At 42.6% G+C, this 27,055-nt stretch overlaps 1 protein-coding gene across 1 annotated transcript in view; it reads left to right on the forward strand.

Annotated features, from left to right (window-relative positions):
* Positions 1 to 24,664, forward strand: part of cngb1a (cyclic nucleotide gated channel subunit beta 1a) — a 41,490-nt gene extending 16,826 nt beyond the window's left edge. Inside the window, exons 15-36 of the mRNA XM_051944908.1 lie at positions 463 to 564; positions 1,163 to 1,290; positions 1,443 to 1,484; positions 6,953 to 7,163; positions 8,425 to 8,455; positions 9,313 to 9,436; positions 9,702 to 9,803; positions 9,890 to 10,038; positions 12,109 to 12,339; positions 13,573 to 13,781; positions 13,863 to 13,913; positions 14,319 to 14,405; positions 14,485 to 14,549; positions 15,433 to 15,555; positions 15,852 to 15,993; positions 16,078 to 16,237; positions 16,320 to 16,417; positions 16,511 to 16,594; positions 19,266 to 19,384; positions 20,446 to 20,592; positions 22,289 to 22,475; positions 22,941 to 24,664. Coding sequence (XP_051800868.1) covers positions 463 to 564; positions 1,163 to 1,290; positions 1,443 to 1,484; positions 6,953 to 7,163; positions 8,425 to 8,455; positions 9,313 to 9,436; positions 9,702 to 9,803; positions 9,890 to 10,038; positions 12,109 to 12,339; positions 13,573 to 13,781; positions 13,863 to 13,913; positions 14,319 to 14,405; positions 14,485 to 14,549; positions 15,433 to 15,555; positions 15,852 to 15,993; positions 16,078 to 16,237; positions 16,320 to 16,417; positions 16,511 to 16,594; positions 19,266 to 19,384; positions 20,446 to 20,592; positions 22,289 to 22,475; positions 22,941 to 23,159 — 2,811 coding nt within the window. The 3' untranslated portion in view covers positions 23,160 to 24,664. The remainder of the gene's footprint in view (positions 1 to 462; positions 565 to 1,162; positions 1,291 to 1,442; positions 1,485 to 6,952; positions 7,164 to 8,424; positions 8,456 to 9,312; positions 9,437 to 9,701; positions 9,804 to 9,889; positions 10,039 to 12,108; positions 12,340 to 13,572; positions 13,782 to 13,862; positions 13,914 to 14,318; positions 14,406 to 14,484; positions 14,550 to 15,432; positions 15,556 to 15,851; positions 15,994 to 16,077; positions 16,238 to 16,319; positions 16,418 to 16,510; positions 16,595 to 19,265; positions 19,385 to 20,445; positions 20,593 to 22,288; positions 22,476 to 22,940) is intronic.
* Positions 24,665 to 27,055: the final 2,391 nt, after the last annotated feature.

The raw sequence follows: 27,055 nt of genomic DNA on the forward strand, positions 1-27,055 counted from the left end.
TTGCACGGGCTGAATTTGTCCTTAAAACCTCAACAAGAAGCAGCTCTTAAAGCTTTTCTTTTTAAAAAGGATGTATTTTTAATTCCGGCAGGCTGTACGATAGAATGCGTAATGCTGCCCTCCACTGTTGAAAGGGAGAGCTTAGATTTTCCTCAGGACCCCTGTACGGCGAAGGAAGCTGTTAAAACTACAAAACATCATGGCGGAAAGGCAATTGTTAGGTCGCTTAGTGATTGCGTCACACATGTGTTACGCTGATTGGCTCTCTCCAATTCAAGCTGTGATTGGTAGTCCCGCCTCTGGGCTAGATTTGGTTCAATGGAGCAGTTCCAGACTGACTTTATGTGTATTTGTAATACACAATATAAAGGCTGTCTGGTCCCCAGGCAAGTTCCAGAGCGGACACCACAACATTTCACCTGTGATTCAGAGCTGAATACAATGAGGTTTCTCTGGTTGCAGAAAGAAGATGCAGAAACACAGATGGACGAGTTGACTCCACTGATGGAAAGCATCAAGAAGGAGGCTGGACAGGCTGTTCTGGCTCACATGGAGGAACGGTGGGTTTGTTCCACATGTACTATGAGGATAAAAAACAGTTGTTCTGCCTGCACCACCTCAGAAACTCGATGCCTTTGGTATCTGCGTGGTGAAAGTGAAGCTAGCAGGACATTTGGCTGGTTTAAGTGTTGCCTCCTGAGGCCGATTTTATGATTTCTATATCTGCAAGAGTTTCTGTGATGTAAATTTCATCATCATCCCAAATCCACAAAGTCTTTACTAGTAAATTAAGAGGTTTACCTTCAGGCTCAGAGGAGGAAGTAGAACTGGAGGAAGTCTCCACTAATCTGGTTCCATTTTTAAACCATAATTTCTTCTGTGTTTACACCGATGTCTGTGTGCTTCCCAACTTTAAGACCCTAAAACTGACACTTCCTGTCCTGGTTTTAGTTTGAAAACTCCTAGATGGTGTTTTAGTCCAGACAGGCAGAAACAGTTTGTGAAAGTTATGAAATTTATGTCATGTGGACCCTCGCAAACTTGCAAACTATAGCATCGCCAAACAGCAACAGGATTGTGTCGTTTGGTGGTTTTATCTCATTACAACTGAGGTTTTAAACTTGGTGAGTTTCAGACTTCTTCCTGTTTCAGGCTTCAACAGGAGCGTCTGGAGGCGGCTCGTGTGGCCGAAGAAATGGCTAGGAAGGCTGCAGAGGAGGCGGTTCGACAGCTGGAGGTGGAACATTCGGCCAAGATTGTCATCGAAACGCTGCCAGAGTCCAACGAACAGTGAGTTCAATAAACCAACCTGCATCTGTGAACAGGAGTTCACCAGAAAAGATTTTTGCAGTACCTGGCACGAGCAGTTTTTAAGACTTTTATGAAAAGTTTATACTCTAAAATTTGACCTGAGAGCTCCACTTCCTATTTGTCATCCACAGACTCCCCAACATTCAGGAGGAGGAGAACGAAGACGATCCAGAGTAAGTCCGCACTGCTGTTAGTCACTAATGCTCCTGCAGCTTCTGGTCAGATACATCAGCAACATCAGATCCAAGCTTTTTAAGCATCTGGGTCCAGGTTGTGGTCTTACCTGACTCAAGTTACACAGAGGAGAATCTTTTCTGTAGTTTCTTGTGCTGGACAGTAGCATCCCTACATGCTGCAGCATTAATCGTTAACTTATTAGTGTGGTGGTGCAACCCGGTCTCACGGGGATTCGTGAAACTGTCACGTAAGTTTTAGTTTCGGTTTCGTGCGCACCAACACGATTTCGTCATGTTTTTCGTGCCGCTCACCACGAAATGTTTTTCGCTGTGGTAATCACATCTGAAAGTGGTTTATACCGGCGGATTCATGACGATCCAAGCTTTCCATCGGCGTATACTGCTTGTGTGATCGTGTTTGCGGCCGCCGGCCGCCGGACATTCTTGAAATTCCTATGCAAATTGGTAAGTGTACCACCGGCTTATGGTTAGGTTATGGTTATGGTTATGGTTAGGGTTATGTTTAGGAACGATGTCATGCAAAATATAGCGTTGGATTCGCCACGGTTTTACATTAAAAATATAATATACACATTCTTTTGAAATACGTTCTGAGTGGCACGAAAAGTCCGCCATTTAAAATACATTGGTGCGCATTTCGTGGTGAGCGGCACGAAAAACATGACGAAATCGTGTTGGTGCACACGAAACCGAAACTAAAACTTACGTGACAGTTTCACGAATCCTCGTGAGATCGGGCTGGGTGGTGATGGCGCTGTTTTCTGAATCAAACAGCTGTTCAGTAGGTTTTATTGATCCAGCGGAGCAGCAGGTCGCGTCCAAGCAAGCTACATTTTCATTAACATTTCTGAACTACAGATTAGTACCGCTAACTACTAGCGAGCTGCCTGTTTTTTTACTACCTCAGGGTTAACAAATGAAGAGAATTAAACTAGTTATGTTGGTAAATTATCCTCTGATGTAGTAAACTGCTTTAGCCATGCTGGTGTAGTTTAGCTTGCTATATTTCTCTAGGAGTAGCTTCACTGTAGTCAATATACTTCTAGTTATTAGCATGGGGATGCTAGATGCTAGTCAAGGGATGCTATGGGTTTGTTAAGGAATACTAGTGACTAGCCCAGGGATGCTAGTGACTAGTCTTTGAATGCTAGCTGCCACACTTGGGATGTTAGCCACTAGCTCAGGTGGGATTTAGCCTCCAGATATAGTGACTAAAGATGTTAATGACTTGTAGCTAGCTTGTGGGTGTTAGCAACCTTGGAATAGCGAATCCTCATCTAATGTAGAGCAACTAATAGCTTAGCTTGCTTTTCATTTTAACCATCATGTCTAATGCTGCTGATTAATAACCTAGGAATGTTACTGACCAGCTAAGGGATACAAGTGGCTAGCCTAGGGATGCTAGCTACTTGCACAGAGATGCTACTGACAAACTTACAAATGCTAGTGGTGACTATAGGTATACTAGTGACTAGCCTATGGATGCTAGCTGTTACTGCAGAGACGCTGTTAGGAAGTCTTCTCAGAACATAAAGCCTCCAAGTGTTTAATCTTTGCTAAACTCAATGATTTTCCACAACAACACCCAACCTCTGACTGTACTTTATTATCAACTTTCTGAGCAGCTTCTGCTGGCAAACTTATGGTTGGTGTCCACAGGAGCCATTATTTCTGTACTTCTAATCCATTGTCCGAGCGACATTTTCTAGTAGCACCTCCCTAAGAGATGCTGAGTCATGTTAGTATAAAGTTTGGGTTGAGGCAACTTTCTGCAATCATAGGCATCCAACACAACTTAGCACATCTGAAAACCCCATGAAAACTTTTAATTTGACTGTTATTATTCTTTATTTGAGATACTGAAAGTCTACAAATAAGTTTTCATGTTGGTTCAGAAGCAGACCGCCCACAAGCATTCGTCCAATCAGAAGCAGTCCTCACATCCAAAATCTCCCCTGTGGACACAAACCATCACAGCTCTGGACCATCTTTAGCTGCTATCTGCTTGGTTTTGAACACCGCCGCCTTCAGCAGCTCATTTCTGTCTGAATCCAGGAGAACCGTCTGACAGAGAATCTCCATCTCATTTGCTGTTCAGGTTACAAAACCTGCAGGAGGACATCGAAGAAACTCCTGAGGAAAATACAGTAACAGAAGAAAATAAGAAAAGCACTGTTGAGGAGGAGAAAATACCCGATCAGTAAGTTCAGCCCTGATTAGAAGGAGGCTTGAACCTGCAGATAGATGGAGAGACGCTGCCCTATAATCTGATTTCATCTAAGAGTTGGTTCATCTGATCTACTGAGCTTAAAACCTAATGGGGCCTTTTAAAGTGAGCTAAAGTCCTGCCTTCATACCGACCATCTTCATCCCTGATCTTAAAAACCATCCCACAGAGTTTAGTAGTTCTTGGTTCAGTAACGCCTGTAGTTAAGGCAGGTGATAGAAGGCCGACCAATCAGGGAAGGACATGCAGTGATAATGAAGACCCCAAGTGAACATGGCATCCAAAAATCTCAGTTTCTTTCAGTTCTGACTTCAACGCAAACTTAATGTCCATCGTCCAAACATGTGGAAGGTAGAAACCAGCAGGTGAGGGGCTTAGAAGCAGACTGGTCTAACCCAGAAAAAAACTGAACTTTTATATAATTCCTGTAATATGTTCTGGTCTAGATTTTAGTGTCAGAGTGGTTCAACCCTCAACCCAGATACAGCGTTACAGTGGAATGTTAGACCATTCTGGAAAACACTCAACTTTGAACCTATATTTCTCTAAAACTACAGGAAGTGGGTCAGACCACTCTGCTTCCAACCCTCCAGAATTTTTTTAATAAACTAGTATTTCTGTGGCTGTAACCTCGGTGACCTCTGCTAAAGAGACAGAAAGACTTCCTCTAGATCTGGTAACTCTGCTGCCCCCTCACAGGCAGTGAAAACAGACTGAGCCTGAAGGTAAACTTCTTAATTTACCACTAAATCCGTTCCAGCCTTCCTATTTGCTTTAAAGCTCTTTGTCGGGACAGAAGTAATGAGATGAAGGATTTAACTAATGCTTCTGGCAGTCTTTTCTCTGTGGCGGTGTATCAGGACCGTCCAGCTGACCCGAGGTCAGGTCCAGAGGGAGGATTCATTTAATCTTGTTTAGAGTCAAAATTAGCCAGGAATCCTTCAGCGTTAAGGTAAACCTTTTAAATGCTCAGATATTGGCTCAACATGGAGTCTGACCGACAGACAACAACACAGTGAAGACATCTCCATCGTTATACATCGTCTGGACGCCTCTGAGCTGTAAATGGTGAAGAGTTCATGGGGATAATTTGGCCTGTTGCTGGTAGAAAACAATGAAAGAAACTTCTCTCCGATGGCAAGCGTAGCAGAAACTTCTTTCATTGTATTTTTTGTAAAAGCTGAAACACATTTTGTTGTTTCCAGCTGATGATCTAAGACAGATCCAGATGTTCTAGTGGTCTGGTTGCTGTACCCGTTACAGACTGCTGACAGATTCTAGAACAATCAGCTGGTTCCTGATATCACCAAAGACCTGAGGAACCCCCATTAGTCTCAGCAGTCATCAGAGGACCAGACGTGGTTCTCAGGCAGGTCTAGTCTTCAGGATCTAAACCACGTTCTGTTGTCCATGTTTCTTGGCAGAGCTTCTTTAGCCTACAGTTGGCTTGAATGTTGGTGGGACTTTGCTTCTAAATAGTTCTTTAGGCCAAAACAGATGATTGTCTGCTTCATTCTCTGCTGACTTCAGCCTCTCTGGTGACTAAACTTGACTTTATTCTGCTTGTTTTCTCCTGTGAATCAGAACTGATCTCAAAAGGTAGGTTGGTGTTTTTACTGACAGAATGTTGAACTTTTAGGTTTAGTTAATCCTGTTTGAACCAACAAGCTACTAAACTTCCTTTCCATGGTTACTTTAATCTGGTTCAAGAGACACTCTCTGACTTTCCTAATTTTCCAAACCACTGCTTTAAGCTCCACCATATAAATCTGTTTACTGGGTATCATATGAAATCAAAAAACTTCATAAACTGTTATATTTCCAGCCATGCTAATGTTGGGCCTCTATGAACGTCACTGTTTGGGTTGAGTTTTTTGTTGTTTTGCTCCACAGTGAAAATATCTCAACAAATGTACACTGAAATGTGCTGAGGACCACAAGAAAACCAAACCCACTCACTGTTATTATAGCTTGATTTATCATCTGAGCCCAGTAACTGTTCAGATTTTTCATTTTTCCTTGAAACTGGTGTCCAGATGATGTTTAGATCTGAAGACTTCAATGCGTTGTTAATTAGAATCTATCTTGAGCCAAAATATGATCATTTGGGCTAAACAGGTTAATTTAAAACTTTCATCTACCAAGTTATTTTTTGTTGACTTTGTTGGCATTTGCACTTTTCACTTTACCCGACACTGATTCTGAAACTTCGTGAACTACACCCAAGATGGATGGAGTGAGTCGTCTTGTTACCCACTGATACAGATTTCACTGACCGGTCCACACATTAGTCAGTGCTAGCTTCTTTAGCTACACTATGCAAGTATCAAGTATTGAGTAGAAACTTTCCAACATACTGCTGACAGTATTCAGGTTAGGGACATAACTCCAGGAAACGGAACAACAGAGGTTTGCTAAGCTAATGAGCTTATTTGGTGAATTTGACATTGTTGATGGTGATGTTAATGACGAGATGAAGCTATTGGACGAGAACATCAGGAGGGAAGATGTCCTCTACAAGTTCAACCAATCACTGTCCAGCCTTGCTCAGCATTTTTTTCAGTGCTACTAAGAAGTAGCAACGCTAAAGTTGGTACGTTTTTGTGAAGGAGGTTCTACAGGAGTGATGCAGGTCGCCCTACAGCAGTCCACATGTTCCTGTTATTTAAAAAAACCTGTGAAGTAACAAATTAAAAAACATTCATTCTAAAACCAGTCATTTTCCTGAACTTTGTATTTTCCATCTGCAGGAACCGTCCAGTAGAAGCTCTTTCTTGTCGGTTCTCTTCCTAAACAGTCATGAAAACCTGCTGTGGTTTCAATACTAAACTCAGACACAACAAACATCTTTTTCAGTGACGATCTTCTCCTCTAACATCACCGTTAAACAACAGAAGTTCATCACACAGTCTACCGTAACTAATCTGTACTGTTGTGTTTCTTATGTACAGTCAGATTCTACTATTTGTCATCGTCTGAGTGAACTCTGACTTAAGTTTGCAGTCAATCAGTTGGGTTCTTCTTGTTTGACTTCCAACAGTAGAAGGACATTTAGTATTTCTTGAGAACATTTTTTTCTTTTAGATAGGGAGTAAGTTTAATCTAGTGTCTAGCGCTGGTCAGTGGTGTTGATTCAGTTGTTGCCTCTTGTTGTGGATGATCATCAAGCCAGACAAGGATCCAGTCATGTGGTTTATCTTCTGCCTTTCTTCACCAGATGCCTGCTAGACGTTTGTCCGGCTGAAGCTGAGGAACAGGAGGAGGAACTGAGCAAACCTCCGTCTCCGCCTGCTGAGGACGTCACTCCTTCTTCCACTGATGTTGAACCAGCATCAGAAAGACGAGACCTGGACAGTCCAACCTCCCAACCCATCACCCAACAACCAGAGGCACAACCTGCAGAAGCTCCGCCCACCACCACAGAACAGGTATGAAACACTAAACACATGTTCTGGTTTTATTCTGATTCAGGCTGAACTCTAATAGATAAAGTGAAAATCATTAATTATCTGGTAAAACCTCTGAAGGACTGTAAAGTATTAAACACTCTGACCGCCGTTATTTGAAGAATCTTGACTCGATGGAACAGAAACCTCACACGTTTGATGATGTAACTTCACAGCAAGACACAACTGTAAATGTTCACAATAATGTAGATTAAGCCTAGCCTAGCCGCGCTAGACAACCCACGGCAACGAATTTAATTCTCTGCCAGGGTGGGTCTAGTTACCCTCCATAAGGCTCGGGGCTGGATTCTCCTAAAACTGGCCGGACCAATCACCATGAAGTGTAGAGTCAGAAGGCGGGCGTAACTAAGTGACGACAGAGGCGTGACGATTCTGACAGAAACAACCAGTGCACAATAAACAGTTATCTTTGGACTCAGCTTTGGCTACAGCCCTTAAAGATTTGAAGCTAAAATTCAACTTGAAAGATAAACAAAGGACGGCACTGAAGTGTTTCATTGAGAAGAAAGACGTATTTGGACTTATGCTGACGGGATATGGCAAATCCTTAATATACCAGTTGGCTCCGCGGCTCCGCTGGTTGGGAAGCTAACGGGACTTAGCCACAATCCGCCAGTGCTCTAGGAACTCCGTCAGCCTATTCGTTGCGTTGATTGGTTGTATACCTACCCAATTGCTGCAGAGGGATTTGATAGACAACCTTTTAGCCCGCCTCCCTCCCTGTCGAGCTTCCCTAGACCCTTGTGCCTTCAGAAACATGGGTGTAGCGTGGCTAGGCTAGATTAAGCCATGAGTTTAAACCAAGCTTAACCTTTACATTGTTCTTCATTTATGGTCCTTTTCCAGAGGAGACTGTTAAGATACGATGCATCTCAGGTTGGTAGATCGGTCAGTAGGTGGTGTCTGGATAGAAGATGACAGGAACCTTCATTCATTGGAAACCAGTCCTGTAGAGACCTTGGACCAACATGGCGACTCTCTCACAAACTTCCTCTTTAATTATGAAAGCATTTTTCCTAAAGTTTTGCCAGACGTCGAACCTCCACTCAACGCTTTCGATTTAGCGATCACCTCCACTTTGTTCAAACAAGGAGCCGGAAATGTAACGCTCAGAGAGCACTGATGGTGTTTGACTTGGACAATGGATGGAAAGTGTCAAAGTGATGAATCTCGTGGACATGAACTGTAATTTTTTGATCTTCATTGTTGTGTTTCTTCTCAGAGTTCTGCAGCAGAAGAAGCAGGAAGTGGAGGTGAGACAACAAAAATCTTAGTTTCTGACTCGTTTTGTCTCTACTTATGTTTTAAAGCGTGTGTGTCCTCTACTGGTCTCAGTCTAATCAAAGTAGGATCTTGGAAAGTTCTCATCTCGTCGTGATGTTTCTCCGTCCAGTTCCCGACGTTTGTTCTCTGATAAAGAGCTTTCTGCTTCGGTTTCCTCTCGCTGCTGAGTGTCTGGAGAGCTTCAGGAAGCTGGTCCATGACGCTAGCCTCAGTCCCTCCCGGCTGTCCGTCAATCCGCCGCCCCAACTCGCCCAGCTGACCCAGGACCTGCAGCAGCTTCCCAAACAGGCCCAGCAGTGCTGCATGAGCGTCTACAGCCACCTCCGAGGCCTTAGCTCCAACTCCATGCAGCCTTAAGCCCCACCCCTTCCTGTAGACCTCTAGAGAACCTCATAGACGCCTCATGGTGTGTAGACGGAAACCTTTAAATTTCCAGAACAACCTTAAGGTTCCCCTGACGTTCTCCTCCACATCCTCCCATAAAGCTCTGCAGCTCTGCTACACCAGCTACATGCTAACAGGTGATCACAGGTGGATGTTTGTGCTGATTCAGGCTTCACTTTGCTTCACTGTCGGCAGAACTGAAGGAACATTTGAGCCTCATGACTCACTCCAGTTCTCTCATGTTTACTGTGTATCATTCAGGTCTATGTTTGTCCCAAAAACACTCAAGTTTCACACATTTGTCGCTCATAAGCTGCTAATAATTCAGATTTTCCTGGACTTTACTGTGGACAAATGAGACATAAACGTCATACAGACCGTTGAGTTGTTTGTCGTGTTGTTTGTGTTTCGTGTCCGACAGTTTTTCTGGTCTGGTCCTCAGAAACTCACAGGAAAGATTCAGCTCTGAAGGTGAAAGATGCTGGAAAAGGAAAAGGTCTGAGCATCCCCCAGATCATCACGACTCCAGAACCAGAAGGTCCAACTCTGACGATTCCTGAGATCAGGTAAGAGGCAGCAGCAGCCTGAGGGGAGGTGTGTAGATTATTATGTATGGAATTAGATATTTATAGGAGCTGGAACAGAGTTTTAACCAGAAGTCAAGTTAAACATCTAGTCCAGGTTTAGAGACTAAATGTGGTTTAGATGTAGAATTTGTCTCCTGTGATTTGGATGAAGAAAAACATGTCTTATGTCTTCACATGTCTTCATGTCTTCATATGTCTTCACATGTCTTCATGTCTTCGTATGTCCATGTCTTCCTGTCTGCAGTCCTGGAGGTGATCTGTCTGCAGATGAGGATGATGAAGAGCTGCTGAAGGTTGGTCTGAAGACTTGGACCAGTCAAGGAGACCTTCTTACTGCAGACGATGAGTGAGTCAAACCAAACCCTTAACCGCTCTGAGTTTAGCTCCGCCTCCGTCCGTCCTCCATGTTGACCGTCCTGCTGTGTCCTGTAGGGGGCGTCCTCTATCGGCGGCCAGCGTGGGCAGCGTGGTGATCCAGGACCGCCTCAACGATCTGGTGAAGCTGTTTAAAGGTCGGACGGAGCGTCAGAAGGACCGGCTGGTCGACCCAGACGAGTCGGAGGAGGAGAGTCCGTCCGCCTGTACGTAGAAGTACTACAACACGGATTGTAAATACTCCGAATGGAATATTTATGAGGAAAAAAAGTCTGAAGAAAAGGTAGAATTACAACATCTAGAACCTGCATTTGAGAATTAGTTTTAGAAAATTGAAAAGATCTTATAAAGGCTGATGAAGATCCTTAATCATGAGAGCTGGAACACTTGAAGACACGAAACAGGAAGTTACCCGAGAACCATCAGGATTTATAGAGGAGTAAAGTACCAAAACACAGCATCAGAATACTCCATTACAAGTAAAAATACTGCCTTCAAAACTTTACTCAGGTAAAAGTGGAGATGTGTCATCGAAGCACTGAAGCATGAAACGTGAAGCTGGGGAAGCAAGTCTCTGAGACCAGGACCATCAGCACTGGCTCCTCCCAAGGCTGTGTTCTTTCCCCACTGCTGTTCTCCCTGTACACCAACAGCTGCACCTCCAGGCACCAGCCCGTCAAACTCCTGAAGTTTGCAGATGACACCACCCTCATCAGACTCATCTCTGATGGGGATGAGTCTGCTTACAGACTGGAGGTAGACAACCTGGTGACCTGGTGCAGCAGGAACAACCTGGAGCTCAACGCCCAGAAGACAGTGGAGATGGTGGTGGACTTCAGGAGGAACACAGCCCCCCCTGCTCCCATCAAGCTCTCAGACTCCACAGTGCTCACCGTGGAGTCTTTCCGCTTTTTGGGATCCATCATCTCCCAGGACCTGAAGTGGGAGCTGAACATCACCTCCAGAACCAAGAAGGCACAGCAGAGGATGTACTTCCTGAGGCACCTGAAGAAGTTCAACCTGCCAAAGAATATGATGGACTTCTACACGGCCATCATAGAGTCCATCCTCTCCTCCTCCATCACCGTCTGGTACCCTGCAGCCACCGCTCAGGACAAGAGCAGGCTGCAGCGCATCATCCGCTCTGCTGAGAAGGTGATCAGATGTAACCTGCCATCCCTCCAGGATCTGCACACCTCTAGGACTTTAAGGCGTGCAACCAAGATCCTGGCCGACCCCTCTCACCCTGGACACAAACTTTTTGAACCCCTCCCCTCAGGCTGCGGTCCATCAGGACTAAAACCTCTCACCACAAGAACAGCTTCTTCCTCTCTGCTGCATCGCTGATAAACACTGCCCGTGACCCACCCCTACCCCCACACTCTACCTGACACCAACTCCCACTGTAAACCTGCTGCAAATCAGCTCTGTTGACTACATTAATTACTGCTGTGTAGTAACTGTGTATACCTTGTATATTGTCTATTTTATCTTATATTTCTTACACTTCTTTGCTTACTATTTTATCTGTACTTGCACCAAGAGCACCAGAGAAAATTCCTTGTAAGTGTAAAAACCTACTTGGCAATAAAACAAATTCTGATTCTGATTCTGATGATCGTTTATGACTTTATTAGACTCCCAACTCCTCATCTGATCTGAGATATTTAATATTTAGTGTCTTCTGGTACAAGAATGAAACCGTTTTCTGATAAAATAACTTCAGAGTCATGATGTCCTGTGGATCAGAAACAATCGTTCATGTTTTAACAAAGCAGTCAGAACCTAAACCCAGTCCTTTATTTTAATCTGCTGCCACAAAGGTTTCTAGGTTTCAATAATATGCTTCATATGTACAGAAAGATCAACAAAAATGTATTAATAACAGAAATTCAGCATACCTTTAGTGAATGATGTTGTACTAGAAAACACACTTCATGTCCCAATAAATACACATTTTGAGGTAATTCATGAGTTCTGGCTGGACGTCATTAACAACCACAGGAGTCTTTGTCCTGGTGCCCCTTTACTGTTGTACATCCACCACTGATGATTGGTTTGACTGAGCTGAGGAAGGGGATAACCATAGCAACAGAAACGTCACACGTCATAAGTACAGCGTTTGTGTTGTTCCTGTTGCTGCCAGCAGGGGGGGGGGGACAGACACTCCTCTGCTGGTTTAACCTCACATTTTATGGTATTATTGAATGTTCTGATCAGACATCGAAGTAAAACCATGAAATAACGTTTAAATAACATTTCTGCTTTACCTGCAGCACCGTCCAAAGCTCCGCCTCCCCCTCCTCCCCCACCTCCCCCAGGTGAGGAGAAGAAGGACGAGGCGCCACCCGCAGAGAAAGAAGAAGAAGAAGAAGAGCCGGTGTTCCAGTTTGAGCTCCTCGGACATCCGGTGAAGTTCTACGCTCCGTCCAACCTGCCCCCGCTGCCCGGCTGGATCCGGTCCATCCTGGAGTACCGCTTCCCCTCCAGCATCGACCCGTTCACTGGTGAGCAGAACCACAGCGAGGAGAACGTTAGACCAGGAACCAAACAGACAAACAGACAAAGAAAAAGACAAACTACTCCAAACAAAACAAAATAAAGACAGAATATGTGATAAAAAAAGTTACAAAGTGACAAAAAAATGGACAAAAAACAGACAAAATTTTACAAATATGAGACACAAAAAGACAAAAGAACAATCTGGTATTTTACTTTCTGATCCAAACAACTTGTCATGGTCTAGAAATGATTTTAAATTTATAGTTTTACTAATTTACAATCAGCAGTTAATGTCTTCTCTGTAGTTTTTACACTTTGAGGACCGGATTGGACCCTCTGGAGGACCACTTTTGGCCCACGGGCCTCATGTTGGACCCTCTGGAGGACCACTTTTGGACCACGGGCCTCATGTTGGACCCCCCTGGTCTAAACCCTGCTCTAGACTTTTTTACTCTGCTTTTGTTTGGTGCTGTGCGTTATTCGTTCTTTTCTGTAGCATTTTTGTCATTTTACGTTTTTTTTGTGTCACTAGCGTGTTTATCTATTTTGTGGTCGTTTTATTTATCGATCTTGTCATTTTTTTTGTCTCATTTTCTGTAAGTTTTTTGTCAAATTTTTGTTTAGTTTTGTGTCGTTTGTCTAATTTTTTGTCACTTTGTGTCATTTTGTACTTTGCAATAAGACTAATATATTTTGTCTTGTTTTTGTTGTTTTTTTGTGCGTTTGTCTGACTTTTGTCATTTTGTTTTGTGCTTCATTCGTTCTTTTCTGAAGAGTTTTTGTCATTTTGCGTCTGTCTTTGTCTCACTTGTGTTGTTTGTCCATTTTTTGATCGTTTTGTTTCTGGTTTTTGTCATTTTTTGGTCTCATTTCTGGCACTTTGTAAGTTTTTTTGTCTGATTTTTTCTCCCCTTTTTTTAGTTCAGTGCCATTTGTCTCTTTTTTGTCCTTTTGTGTCCCGTTTTTGTAATATTTTGTCTTGTTTTTGTTGTTTTTTTGTCGTTTTGATCATACAGTAAACTCCTCTATGCTGGACTTCATTAATGGCCACAGGAGTCTTTGTCTTTGGGAGTAAATCTGATGATGTTTCTTCTTTTCTAACAGTTTCTGCTGATAAATTCTCTTCTTTAAAGGACAATCTTCTTCTCAAACCAGGTTCTGAGGTTTCCCATGATTTCTCCAGCAGGTGGCGCTGCAGTCAGACCGTCTTAAACCTGTCCTTTAATGTCTTCCCACAGACCTGATCTACGTTCTGTGGCTGTTCTTGGTGGTGGCTGCCTGGAACTGGAACGTGTGGCTGATCCCGGTGCGCTGGGCGTTCCCCTACCAAACACCTGAGAACATCCACCTGTGGCTGCTGATCGACTACAGCTGCGACCTGATCTACATCCTGGACATCCTGGTGTTCCAGCCCCGCCTGCAGTTTGTCCGTGGAGGAGACATCGTGGTCGGTAGAGCATAAAAACACCACAAAAACGTCTGTAAACGTCGTGTTTAATCTGCTCTGATGGAAGCTTCTGTTTTACAGTGTGATAAAAAAGACATGAGAGAGAATTATATGAGCACCGAGAGGTTCAAGGTGAGAAAAACACAGCAAAGACACATTTTATTAAAGTTTAGAGCTCATTAATCATTTATATTAAAGTATTTATTAACAGTTCTGAAGCTGTAATGATTGACCACAGATAATAATGTTAAATAAATGATAATAGTAAAGATTTACTGCACATTAACACCCAACAAACACACTTTTATCTGTCATTAACCACTGCTAGAAAACATTTATTAAATGTTTTTTTCAGTGTAGTTCTCATCATCATTTCTCTAAACTCTCTGCAGCTCCACATCTGGATCTTCAGCTCCTCCAGATGTTTGTTTTTCTGTTATAATCTAACGACTCGTTTTGTTTCCACCGAGGAGGAAACGTTCTCCAGACGTTCTGCTTTGGTTTTCCGCTGATGGAGTCTTTCTGTTTTCTCCACAGATGGACGTCATCAGCCTGTTTCCCATGGAGATCTTCTACTATTTCACCGGAGTGAATTCTCTGCTCAGGTTTCCTCGTCTGCTGAAGGTCTGAACGTTTCCTCATCCTCCACTTCCTGCTGCAGATTTTCAGAGTAAAAGAGCTGACTGTGAATTTTCTCTCTCAGTACTCAGCTTTCTTTGAGTTCAACGACAGGATGGAGGCTGTGATGAAGAAGGCCTACATCTACAGGTGAGGAACACCAAACACACCGACAGGTGGCGCTGTTTCAGGTCTGGGTGGGGAAATTATTCTGAAATTTATATTAATGTCTCATAAAATATCCAAAACCATCAGTGAACTCAAGATTTACTTTATTTGTTCCTATAAAGGAATCAGTTCTTTATTTGACAACAAATAAGATGAGATGAGATAAAATAAGATAAGATAAGATAAGATGAGATAAAATAAGATTAGATTAGATGAGATAAAAAATGAGATGACATAAGTTGAGAAGAGATAAGATTAGATGGGATGAGATCAAATAAGATAAGATATGATGAGATAAGATAAGATAGCAAAGAGAAGCGATAAGAATATATAAAATATGATAAGATGAGATGAAATGAGATATGATAAGGTAAAGAAATAAAAGATGAGATGAGATAAAGTAAGATGAGATTAGATAAGATAAAATGAGATGAGATAAAAGAATAAGATGTGAAATAAGATGAGAAGAGAAGATATGATAACAGATGATAAGATGAGATAAGATCACATGAGGTAAAGTAAGATAAGATGAGATTAGATAAAAGATGATATGAAATAAGATGAGACAAATTGAGGTAATATAAGATAAGATGAGATAAAATAAGATGAGATGCAATGAAATAAGAAAGAGAAGAGAAGATATAATAAGATAAGACAAAATATGATGAGATAAGACAAAATAAGCCTCTATTAATTTCACTATGGGAAAATTTGCAAACCATACAGACAATAAAATAAAACTACAACAGCATTAAAATAGGTGAGGCTACAGAATTGAACCCTGAGGAACTCCGTCTGTTTTTATTATTTAGTAAAGTGTCATTACATGTTTACCTCATGTTGGTGTTGTCGTTGTTGTCATCAGGGTGATCCGAACCTCCACCTACCTGCTGTATTCTCTTCACATCAACGCCTGCTTGTTCTACTGGGGCTCTGACTACGAAGGACTCGGATCCACTAAGTGGGTCTACAACGGAAAAGGATTCGCGTAAGAACCAGAAACTCTCCGTGGATGTTTTAATGAAAGTTCAGGATGTTTCTGTAGACTTAGAAGCTGTCGTTTGTTGAATCGTGGAAGCCCCAAACAAAGAAGGTTCATCAAACATTTCTGATAAATTATGAATAAAAACTTCAACTGTAGAGACTTTTGATGATCTACCCGTGTTCTGGTACCAGAACACGGGTAGATCATCAAAGTCTATACAGGCAGAGCAGCTAGGTTTTCTGAAGATAAACCAGTTCTGTGTGGTTTCCTGAAGATAAACCGTTTTTCTGGTACCACAGCTACATCCGCTGCTACTACTTTGCCGTGAAGACGTTGATCACCATCGGAGGTCTTCCAGATCCCACCACCGTCTTTGAGATCTGCTTCCAGCTCATCAACTACTTTGTTGGCGTATTTGCGTTCTCCATCATGATTGGTCAGGTGGGTTCTTGGCAGAACTCCTTCAGGAAGTCCAGATGTGGATCTTTCGACTGACCCAGCTCCGTCTGGTTTCTGGTGTTTCAGATGAGGGACGTGGTCGGTGCAGCGACGGCCGGAGAGAACTACTACCGGGCCTGCATGGACTCTACTGTCAAGTACATGAACTCCTACCACATCCCCAAAGAGGTCCAGAACCGCATCAAGACCTGGTACGACTACACCTGGAAGAGCCAAGGCATGCTGGGTAAGGACAGATGAAAGGTCTCTGAGACGTCCTGGTCCCTGAACACCTCGTGGTGCCTTCACTGACTCTTAGCTCTCTGCAGATGAACGGGAGCTCCTTATACAGCTTCCTGCTAAGATGAGATTGGACATCGCTGTGGACGTCAACTACGCCATCGTCAGTAAAGTCGCCTTGTTCCAGGTAGAAATACTCGAATACTCTGAGTACTCGGATACTTTCTGCTCTGCTGATGAGTAAATAAAGCTGATAGTAACTAGATGAATATGTGTTCAGGGCTGCGACCGACAGATGGTGTTTGACATGCTGACCAGGCTTAAGTCTGTCGTCTACCTGCCCGGAGACTTCGTCTGTAAGAAGGTAAGAAACACCTGAACAGGTAGAAAACACCTGAACTAGTAGAAAACACCTGAACAGGTGAGGAACACCTGAAGAGGAGCTGAACCTGAGCTGACAGAGTGTTTAAACAAGTCCAGGTCTTATTAAACGTTTTAATAAAATGTCCTGCAGCTAAATAGCCAATCAGGTTATGGTTGCTAGGGGAAAATTACTGATAATTGGCCTATCGGCGTCGCCAAGTTTAACGCCGATGGGGCGCTGGAAATGTCACCCCAACTGCTACGTAAAAAGCGTGAACGTTTATGATCGCTAGAGCTACTTGAGGAGCCAGCGATAGTTTTTTCCGTAGTGCGACTCCCAGACTCTGTCCTACATCAGGAGGAAAAGAGGAGGGAGAGACAAACACATGCACACAGAAAATAGACACACAGGAGCAGACACACACAGGAACAGACACACACAGGAACAGACACACACAGGAGCAGACACACACAGGAGCAGACACACACAGGAGCAGACACACACAGGAACAGACACACACAGGAACAGACACACACAGGAACAGACACACACAGGAACAGACACACACAGGAGCAGACACACACAGGAGCAGACACACACAGGAGCAGACACACACAGGAGCAGACACACACAGGAACAGACACACACAGGAACAGACACACACAGGAACAGACACACACAGGAGCAGACACACACAGGAGCAGACACACACAGGAGCAGACACACACAGGAACAGACACACACAGGAACAGACACACACAGGAGCAGACACACACAGGAACAGACACACACAGGAACAGACACACACAGGAGCAGACACACACAGGAGCAGACACACACAGGAGCAGACACACACAGGAGCAGACACACACAGGAGCAGACACACACAGGAACAGACACACACAGGAGCAGACACACACAGGAACAGACACACACAGGAACAGACACACACAGGAGCAGACACACACAGGAACAGACACACACAGGAGCAGACACACACAGGAACAGACACACACAGGAGCAGACACACACAGGAGCAGACACACACAGGAGCAGACACACACAGGAGCAGACACACACAGGAACAGACACACACAGGAGCAGACACACACAGGAACAGACACACACAGGAGCAGACACACACAGGAGCAGACACACACAGGAACAGACACACACAGGAGCAGACACACACAGGAGCAGACACACACAGGAGCAGACACACACAGGAACAGACACACACAGGAGCAGACACACACAGGAACAGACACACACAGGAGCAGACACACACAGGAACAGACACACACAGGAGCAGACACACACAGGAACAGACACACACAGGAGCAGACACACACAGGAACAGACACACACAGGAGCAGACACACACAGGAGCAGACACACACAGGAGCAGACACACACAGGAGCAGACACACACAGGAACAGACACACACAGGAACAGACACACACAGGAGCAGACACACACAGGAACAGACACACACAGGAGCAGACACAGAGTGTCTTTTAAGTTTATCTTACATTCAATGGGCAGTATGTAATAATAATATAGTTGTTGGTTGGTTGGTTCTCAGTTCTTTGTATGTTACATTTTTATAGGAAATGTTCTCTTTCATTCTCTCTTCAAAAATAACTCAACCCACATTGATAGCATAATGTCTAATATGTCTGTAAATTGTTACTTCTTCTGTGAAACTGGAATCTGAAATTAAATTATTATTGTGGACCTGTAGTCATTTTCCGACTGTTCATTTGAATGCTTATGCTAGATTAGGCAGGGAAATCTGTTGGCACACCAGCCCCACCAAGATTGTTTTTCACCAGCCGCCACTGGTCAACACAACCAACAAACATCACAGGACAGGAAAATCTGTCAACAGCTCAGTAAGGAAATGTGAGAATAAATAAAATAAACCCGAAGTAGAACAAGAATTCAGCTCCTTAGACTCTGAGACCAACAAAACTGAATGTTGTTTGGGACTGAATGGATGAATAGACAAACATGAACTGTAACAACTAAAATGTTTCTTTCATTTCTACTTATCTGCATTTTTCATCTGTCTGCTACATTCACAGATTACTGCAAACTCAAAGTGACATTAGAGCGATTAGTTTCAACATTTGAAGACTTCCTATAAACTCAAGCACGTTCAATGTCTCCTAAAGTGGTCTATTATGGGATGGCTACACCGTTAGCCGGTACCAGGACTGTCATAGCTAACGTATGGTGTGTCCCCCTGAGCTCATTTGCATAAAACAGTTTCATTATGCTAATGCTAATGCAGAGCAGGGAGTGGAGGTCTGACACATCACGAAACTTTGGTTAAACGTCTAAACCAGCCATTGTTGAACTAAAACCAGGACTGCTTTTGTAATAAAAGAGAAAGTTTGCGACTGAGCCACCATGTCTGTGCAACATTTCTGTGCTGAGTTTTTCCTAAAAAGCAAACTTTAGGCTCATTACCGCCACCTACTGGGCTGGAGTGTTCATGAGTGTTACCGATGTACCAAAAATTAGAGAACGGACGAAGGTGCGATGAAATGCGTTATTTTAAATGCATTATTATTTCTGTAATTTAATTAATCAAAATGAATGTGTTAAAGTCCCAGCCCTAGTGTTTATGTTTACATGTTTGTGTTTACATGTGTTTGTGTCCAGGGGGAGATCGGCAGGGAGATGTACATCATCAAACAGGGGGAGGTCCAGGTGGTCGGAGGTCCAGACCTGCAGACGGTGTTCGTCACCATCAGAGCCGGATCTGTGTTTGGAGAGATCAGGTGAGTCATCCTGTCAGCCAATCAGAGAACTGGAAGACAGGTGAGAGGTCACATGATTCATGGCGAAACACTGAAAAAACAGGATGTTAGTGATCAACAGTTAATCTCTGCTAATATTTAAATGATTAACGATGAAAGCACGGCAGATTTAATGTCAGGATCACATCAGGATGCTTGATCTGCACCACAGCGCCACCTACTGGGGATAACAGGTAGTTTGTAGAAGCAAGGACCACAGTTATAGACAAAATGGACGACAATAATAGTGTGAAAACTGGAAGCAAATCAAATAACATTAAAACAACTCAAATATGTAGAAATGAATATATGGGAACGGGTTAGTTTTTGTGACTGTTATTTGTTCTGTTGACAGTTGGATGGTTACTGACCCAGTGAATATGGGATATATAGGTTGGATATTTACTGTATTATTGTTAGAAATGTGATTAAAACTGAATTCTACAAAAAACAGGCAAAAAAAACATTTAAACAGCTTTGATGTCTTCAGTCAGATGGCAAAATGATCAATAATTTACCAATGAAGAGTTGTGTTTCATGTCTGTTTGAGATCTAGTGAATATAAAGTCCAGATTTACCTGATAATGACCCAATTAATACTGTAATGAGACAAACTACTCATCTTACAACTCAGACAGGAATAAGTAGAGTTCAGGAGCACACTTTTCAGACTCTTGTTTGTCTCCACAGCGCCCTCTACCAACCTGGATGACCGTTAAAGTTCATGTCTTATAGTTTTAAAAGTTGGTTCCACTCAAAATACGACTTTCTGCCCAACTCCCCATACTTTAAAAGGTTTGCTGTACTTAAAGTTTGATTTTTTTGTCCAAGTCTTAAAGGTTTATTCCATCTAAATTGTACCTTCTGACTGCCTTATGGGTTAAAGATGGGTTTATAGATTAATTCCAGTCAAATCCTTGAAGGGTCCTTGGACCGTACTGGGACTGATCTGAGAACAGTAAAAGGATCTCTTTAGTTTGCTGTTTTGTTTGTGATAACTGAAGATAAACTCTAACGGCTCTCTCTGCTCTCTGATTGGTCAGTCTGCTGGCGGGCGGTGGAGGAAATCGACGTACCGCCAATGTGAAGGCACACGGATTCGCCAACCTGTTTATCCTGGACAAGAAAGACCTGGCAGAGATCCTGGTCCACTACCCCGAGTCCCAGAAACTCCTCCGCAAGAAGGCCAAGTAAGATCCTGGTCCGAGCTGGATCCAGGTCTGTTAGAGTCCAGTTTATCTCCTCCTGGTCCAGACTGACAGACCTTGCCTTTAAACACAACCATCCGTCTTTAGTAAGATGTAGAACTCATCAGTACCACGAGATCTTCTAATGAGGTCTCAGTCCAACACTAACGGAGACTCAGAGGTTTCTACTTTCCATCTGAACCCTCCGACCCGGTATTCAGGCACCGACTACTGACTGTAGGTCGTAGAGTAGATGAACTCTGAACCCTCCTTCATGTCGTTTGAAAGTTTCAACGTTTTGAAGCTCAGAAACATCTCCACGTTATGAGCTGTCATTTACTCAAAGCAGCCCTTAATTCTGCAGAACTTCAAGCCTCGATACAGTTTAAAAAGTCAGTTTTTCCACCTTACAGTTGCCATGAAAGGAGAAAACAGCTGTAGAGACCAAAACCAGCCGCAAACCAAGTCAACACCAAATGTGAAACTGGACCTTAACCAAGACCAGTCCCAGAACTAAAGCAAGTCTAAAAACTGAACAAAACCAAGAACAAAGTAAGTCCCAGACAAACACCAAAACAAAGTTCAACATTAAGTCTAAAATAGGTCTAAAACCTGTAATTACACTTCAAGCACTGACGTCATTGATTATACAGAACATTCGGCCTTAATATGAAAATTTTTCAGTATCTCGTCTTTCTTTTTTATCCCAGTTTATGTGATTCTTGTGCTTCTTTCTACCTCATCTGTATCTAACTGGTGAGGATCAATAAAGTTTGATCTTATCTTAATATTCTTTAACTGGCAGAGATCTATAAACATTCACCCACCAAGTCTAATGAACAAACAAATTAACTGCAGAGACCAAAACTGTTCTCTTCATCAGGCTGTGAACACATTTATTTCTGCTCTAAAGTCAGACATTTTAATATGGAGTTCTGTGGGGACCGACGTGGTTTTGGAGCCTTCGGTGGTCATTGGAGGAACTGCAGGACGTGTTTCCACCAGTAGTTCAGTTCATCGGTAAAAGATAAGGTTAATTTTTATTAAAACAAAGACTTTTTATAATCGAAGCAAGTCGAGGTTAAAAATCAACACGTTCTAACGACAAACAGGTTGAAAGTTGGTGTCCTTAAAGAAATATTCTGGATGCTGCTGTCCACAGATAAAAACACGTGCATGAATATATCAAACTGATGAATTTAAGGGAACCTTCCGGACCAGCCGATGGATTTATTTAGTCCTTCAAAACAAAATATCAACATTGAGAGCTTAAAGAGGATGATGGGAGGTGGAGTCATGATGGACCTCCTCCGGCCTCTCATGCTAATATTAGTGGTCAGACGTCATGGAGGTTCCGTCTCTCCGTCGCCTTCCTGTCTCATCATCTTCTGTCCTGACCAGGATTAAACTCGTCACTAATCAGCTCAGGCCAACGCTCTACTTTCTGTTTAAGAACCGGGTCAGATCAGAGCCGTGATCCTCCTCACCTGACCAGCTCAGTTGTCTAAACATGTTCAGAACATGTTCAGACCATGGTGCTGCAGCAGACCGGCCAGAAGGGCCAGAGGTGCTGGAGCTGCTGGAGCTGCTGGAGCTGCTGGAGGTGGGACCTCCACAGTTTGAAATGTAGCGTCTTGAAAACCTGGTTCATACTCAATCGTATCTGTTTCCTCCTTGAACTGTCTCTGTGTCTCTGCAGGACGATGCTGACGAAGGACAAGAAGCCGGATGAGAAGGAGGGTAAAGAGGCCATGGAGGTCATCCCTGCCCGACCCGACACCCCCAAACTGTTCAAGGCGGCGCTGAAGGTGACGGAGCAGGCCGGCATCGAGGGAACCTTCTCCAAGCTGAAGAAAGTCTACAAGTCAACCGACAGCCCAACAGAGGTACCAGAGATACCGCCAGCAGCCTGGTGGGGCAGTAGTGAGCTGAGAAACTGCAGACCAAGGGGGACGTAATGACAGAAAAAAATACAAGAAATGTGTCATCATTGTCTCTCTTTGTTCTCATTTTTTGTTTCTCCGTCTTGGTCTCTTCCCTTTACCTCCATCTTTATTTCTTGCCTTTCTGTCCTCCATCTTTGTTTCACTCCTTTCTGTCCTCCATGCTTGTCTCTGCCCCTTCCTGTCCTCCATCTTTGTCTCCATCCCTTCCTGTCCTCCATCTTTGTCTCCATCCCTTCCTGTCCTCCATCTTTGTCTCCATCCCTTCCTGTCCTCCATCTTTGTCTCCATCCCTTCCTGTCCTCCATCTTTGTCTCCATCCCTTCCTGTCCTCCATCTTTGTCTCCATCCCTTCCTGTCCTCCATCTTTGTCTCCATCCCTTCCTGTCCTCCATCTTGTCCCCTCAGGCGTCCCCCTCCATGGCTCCGGTCCCGCCTCCGTCTCCGATGCACCGGCGCTCTCCGGTCCCTCTGAGTCCGGCGCCGGCCGACGGAGACGACACGGTGGCAGAGACGGCCGACAGCTCCGTGGTCATCAGGATGACGCCGCGACAGGAAGGGGAGGAGCTTCTGACCGTGGAGGTGGCGGAGGAGGCGGAGAAGAAGGAGGAGAAGAAGGAGGAGTGACCCGATGAGACGCCGTCCTCCACCCGCCTCGTCTTCTCCTGACTCCCAGCATGCCTTTCACCACCGCCAACGAGAGGACGAGGTTCAGCTGGAGGACCTGATGCTTCTTCTGTGGTGGATTCCATCAGTTTGGTCCTCCTTCATCTTCTTCTTCTCTCCTTAAGAATTAAAGTTACAGAAGGAAGGAAGGAAATGAGGAAAGCAAGGAAAAGAAAGAGGAAAGAAGGAAAGAAATGAGGAAAGAAGAGAAGGAAAGAAGGAAATAAGAAAAGAAAGAAAGGAAGTGAGGGATGGAGGAAGGAAGGAATTAAGGAAGGAAGGAACGGAGGAAGTAAAGAAGGATGGAAAGAAGGAAGTGAAGAAGTAAGGAAGGAAAGAAGGAAGAAAGGAAGTGAGGAAGAAAGGAAGTGAGTAAGGAAGGAAGTGAGGAAGAAGGGAAGTGAGGAAAGAAGGAAGGAAGGAAGGAAGGAAGGAAGGCAGGAAGTGAGGAGGGAAGGAAGTAAGGAAGAAAGGAAGTGAGGAAGGAAGGAAGGAAGTGAGGAAAGAAGGAAGGAAGGAAGGAAGGAAGGAAGGAAGTGAGGAAAGAAGGAAGGAAGGAAGGAAGTGAATAAGGAAGGAAGGAAGAGAAGAAGGAACAGAGGAAGTACGGAAGGATGGAAAGAAGGAAGAAGGAAGGAAGGAAAGAAGGAGAGAACAGAGGAATTGAGGAAGGAAGGAAGGAAGAAAGGAAGGAAATGAAGAAGGAAGTGAGGAAGGAAGGAAGAAAGGATTTCCTGACTGAGTTGTGTTGAAAAAAAAAGACTTGTGTTCCGGGTGCAGTACCGTCTTTGGCCACACTCACTGACTGACATGTAGCAGCCATTGCAGCCAAGAGGGGCGCTGTTTTACTGAGGAGGAGGTCTGGTTTCTCCTCAGTTTCCCTGAGTTCTTAGCTTCTGTCCTTCAGCTTCGGTGCTTCATCAGCCTCTAGAACCTCAGAGATGATTACCAGTAGAGCTGCTGTTCTGCAGATGTTCTCCACTTCCTGTTCCTGCTGAGAGCGGATTCATCCCTCAGACTGACCTCCAGTGGTTTTATTCTGTCAGAAGCTTCAAGGTTTAAGGGTCGGTTTGTTGTTTTTGACTCCTGAAGGTAAAATCAAAGGAAATTATTTCACAGATTGTCAGTAAGTAACATTAAAAAACAGATGGAATCATCCCAGTGTTTATATTAGAATCTATTTTTCTTTTGAAGTTTTCTAACGTTCCCGTTGAGCTGAGACCAGAGGAGCTGATTGGTCGTCAGGATTCAAACCTCTGCAGAGTTTGTCTAAATCACAGGAAGTTCAGAGGAAGTTTTACAGGAAGCTATGGAGCTGCAGAGGAAACAGAAAAGTAGAAAAGGAGGAAACAGGAAGCTGGGTCTGCTGCTGATTAGAGACAGTAGAAGAAGTTTTTAGAGCTGCTGAGGTTCCACTGAGTTTCTCCTGATGAACCAGTTTGTAAATAAAGTTATTTATAACCGAACCGTGAGTCTGTTTGATATGAAACATTCTACAGATTTATACAAGTTTGTTGTTACAGCGCCACCTAGTGAACAGGAAGATGTCTGCAAAGGTTTAATCCAGGAAAAATATTTCTTCCTGTCCAACTACTTGTAGTTTTAATTATTTTTTTCACCCAAATAGGACTTTTTAACCAACAAGTTGTGGTTTTAAAGGTGTGTTCCATCTAATAGTTTACTATGTAATGTACAAATTATAGTTTTAAGGAGTTTTTCTACCCAAACAGAACTTTCAAAGCTTTTTTTCCAATCAAAACATATTTTGAAACTCAGAAGTTCCATCATTGAAAGGTTTATTCCACACAAAACTCTGCTTAGTTTGTAGTAAACAAGCCGTTTCCATGGTATCTGGACAAAAAAAGACTGAATGAAAAACCCAAATGTCAGTTTTTTACCAAACAAGTTGAAGGTTTAAAGGTTTATTTCACAATAAATACCATTTTCATACTAAATACTTAGAGTCTTAAAGGTTTATTCCATCCAAAATACTTGTTTCTGTCTAAGTACTTCAAGTTTTGAAGTTTTTTTCCCCAAATAGGCCTAAAGGTTTATTCCAACTAAAATGCTACTATCTAATGTACAATTTAAGGTTTTAAAGAGTTTTTCTACCCAAAAAGAACTTTCAAAGTTTTCTTCTCAAACCAAAACATATTTTCTAACTCACGGGTTATAGATTTAAAGGTTTATTCCTTCTGTTTGTCCAAGTACTTGCAGTTTTAAGATATTCATTCACTCCAAATACTTATTTTCTAACAAACAATTTATAGTTCTGAGGATTTTTTCTTTCTAACTAAAGTTCTGTTTGTTGAGGTTTATTCCAGAGCTGCATTTTGTCCAGCAGCCAGCAGGGGGCGACTCCTCTGGTCGGATAAAACTGATAAAATAATGAAACTTCTCGTTTGATTCATTTCCTTAATGAACATTTTCCTGATGCATTTATGGTCTCAGTGTTTAGTTTAAAGTCTCTTTTAACACATCGGGGCATTTATTTAGTAAATTATGGTTCATTTAGAGGAAGATAAATGATTAATTAGAGGACGTTTATTCATTTATGTTTATTTTTCTGTCTCTGCAGCGAGATGAGAAAAAAAATGTAAAAATTTTCATGTAGAAAACGAACATTTTAAACTTTTTATGATCAGATTAACGTTTGATCTAATTTTTGCTTCAGATTTTTATTCTTGGAAATCATTAAACAACAAATAAATTAATAATACTAACATGTTGCAGTTCTGATCTGGACCAGGAGGAGGCGCTGATGTCACTCACTGTTGTGTTATTGTGTGTTTTTGTAGTGATGTTGCCTTCAGGGTCCACTCGGAACTCTCAGCTCCTTTTCCTCTGAAGCATTTCTGCTGAACTTTTGTTGCTTTTAGGCAGAAATCACAGTTTGAGTTGATTTTTTTATTAATATTGGACTCTGAAAAGTAAAACTGGATTTTTGTGGCTCAAAAATTCACCTAAAACTCATTAACTAAAATCTTGTTTTTTTTACTGACATTCAGATGAAGCTACGCATCTCAGATGTTTGTCGTTTGTCAGATTTGATGTTTGCTCAAAATAGATCCAAAATGAGCCAAAGCACAGCTGCAGGCGGAGGGATACGTTGCTGCACGACAACAAATAGTTCCAGTCAACAACCTGCATCATGTTTGTGGCGTTCAGGGACTCTGGTGGTTCTGGATTTTTTTTCTAGCACAGTTTAAAACTAATACTGTCACATAGTTAATTAATTGACAAATATTGTAAAAATTGACACAATCCAGTTATATTTTTTGTCTTTATGGAAGAGTTTTGTTCACTCAGAAGCTTTTAAGAAAATAATTTCCCCAACAACAACATTTAGAAACAACAAAATCAACTAAACGTGAAGAAAACAAATCAAGCTGTTAAATCAGTTTCATTGAATTTAGCTTCAAATCAATTAAAGTTTGAATTTAAATTTTAAAAAATATTACGTTGGTGCAACTTTATTTTGTCAACCATTAAAATTTTTAAAGGTTTTTCTGAATTAAATGTTTTATTTCGCAGCTAATAAAGAGGTGACAATAATTCAGTTATTTCAGTAATCAATAATATCTTCATTTATTGCTAAATTATGTTTACTTTTATTAAACTGAATCTGCAAAGTTATCAAACAAAGAGGATTATAAAGAGGCAGAAAAATAAAAACTAAAACAAGTCAGTACTTTTGTACAGTAGTCGAATAAATGTATTCATTCATTTAATTCAGATTTGCTTTTAAACATTTAGAAGCAGCCGAACCAAAGAAATGAAATAATAAAATAAAATAAACTCCACTAGAGTCTCATAGTAGATACTTCTGGGTGAATGAAGTGAACATTTAGTGATTT

The sequence above is a fragment of the Acanthochromis polyacanthus genome, chromosome 2, assembly GCF_021347895.1.
Source record: "Acanthochromis polyacanthus isolate Apoly-LR-REF ecotype Palm Island chromosome 2, KAUST_Apoly_ChrSc, whole genome shotgun sequence".
Taxonomy (NCBI): domain Eukaryota; kingdom Metazoa; phylum Chordata; class Actinopteri; family Pomacentridae; genus Acanthochromis; species Acanthochromis polyacanthus.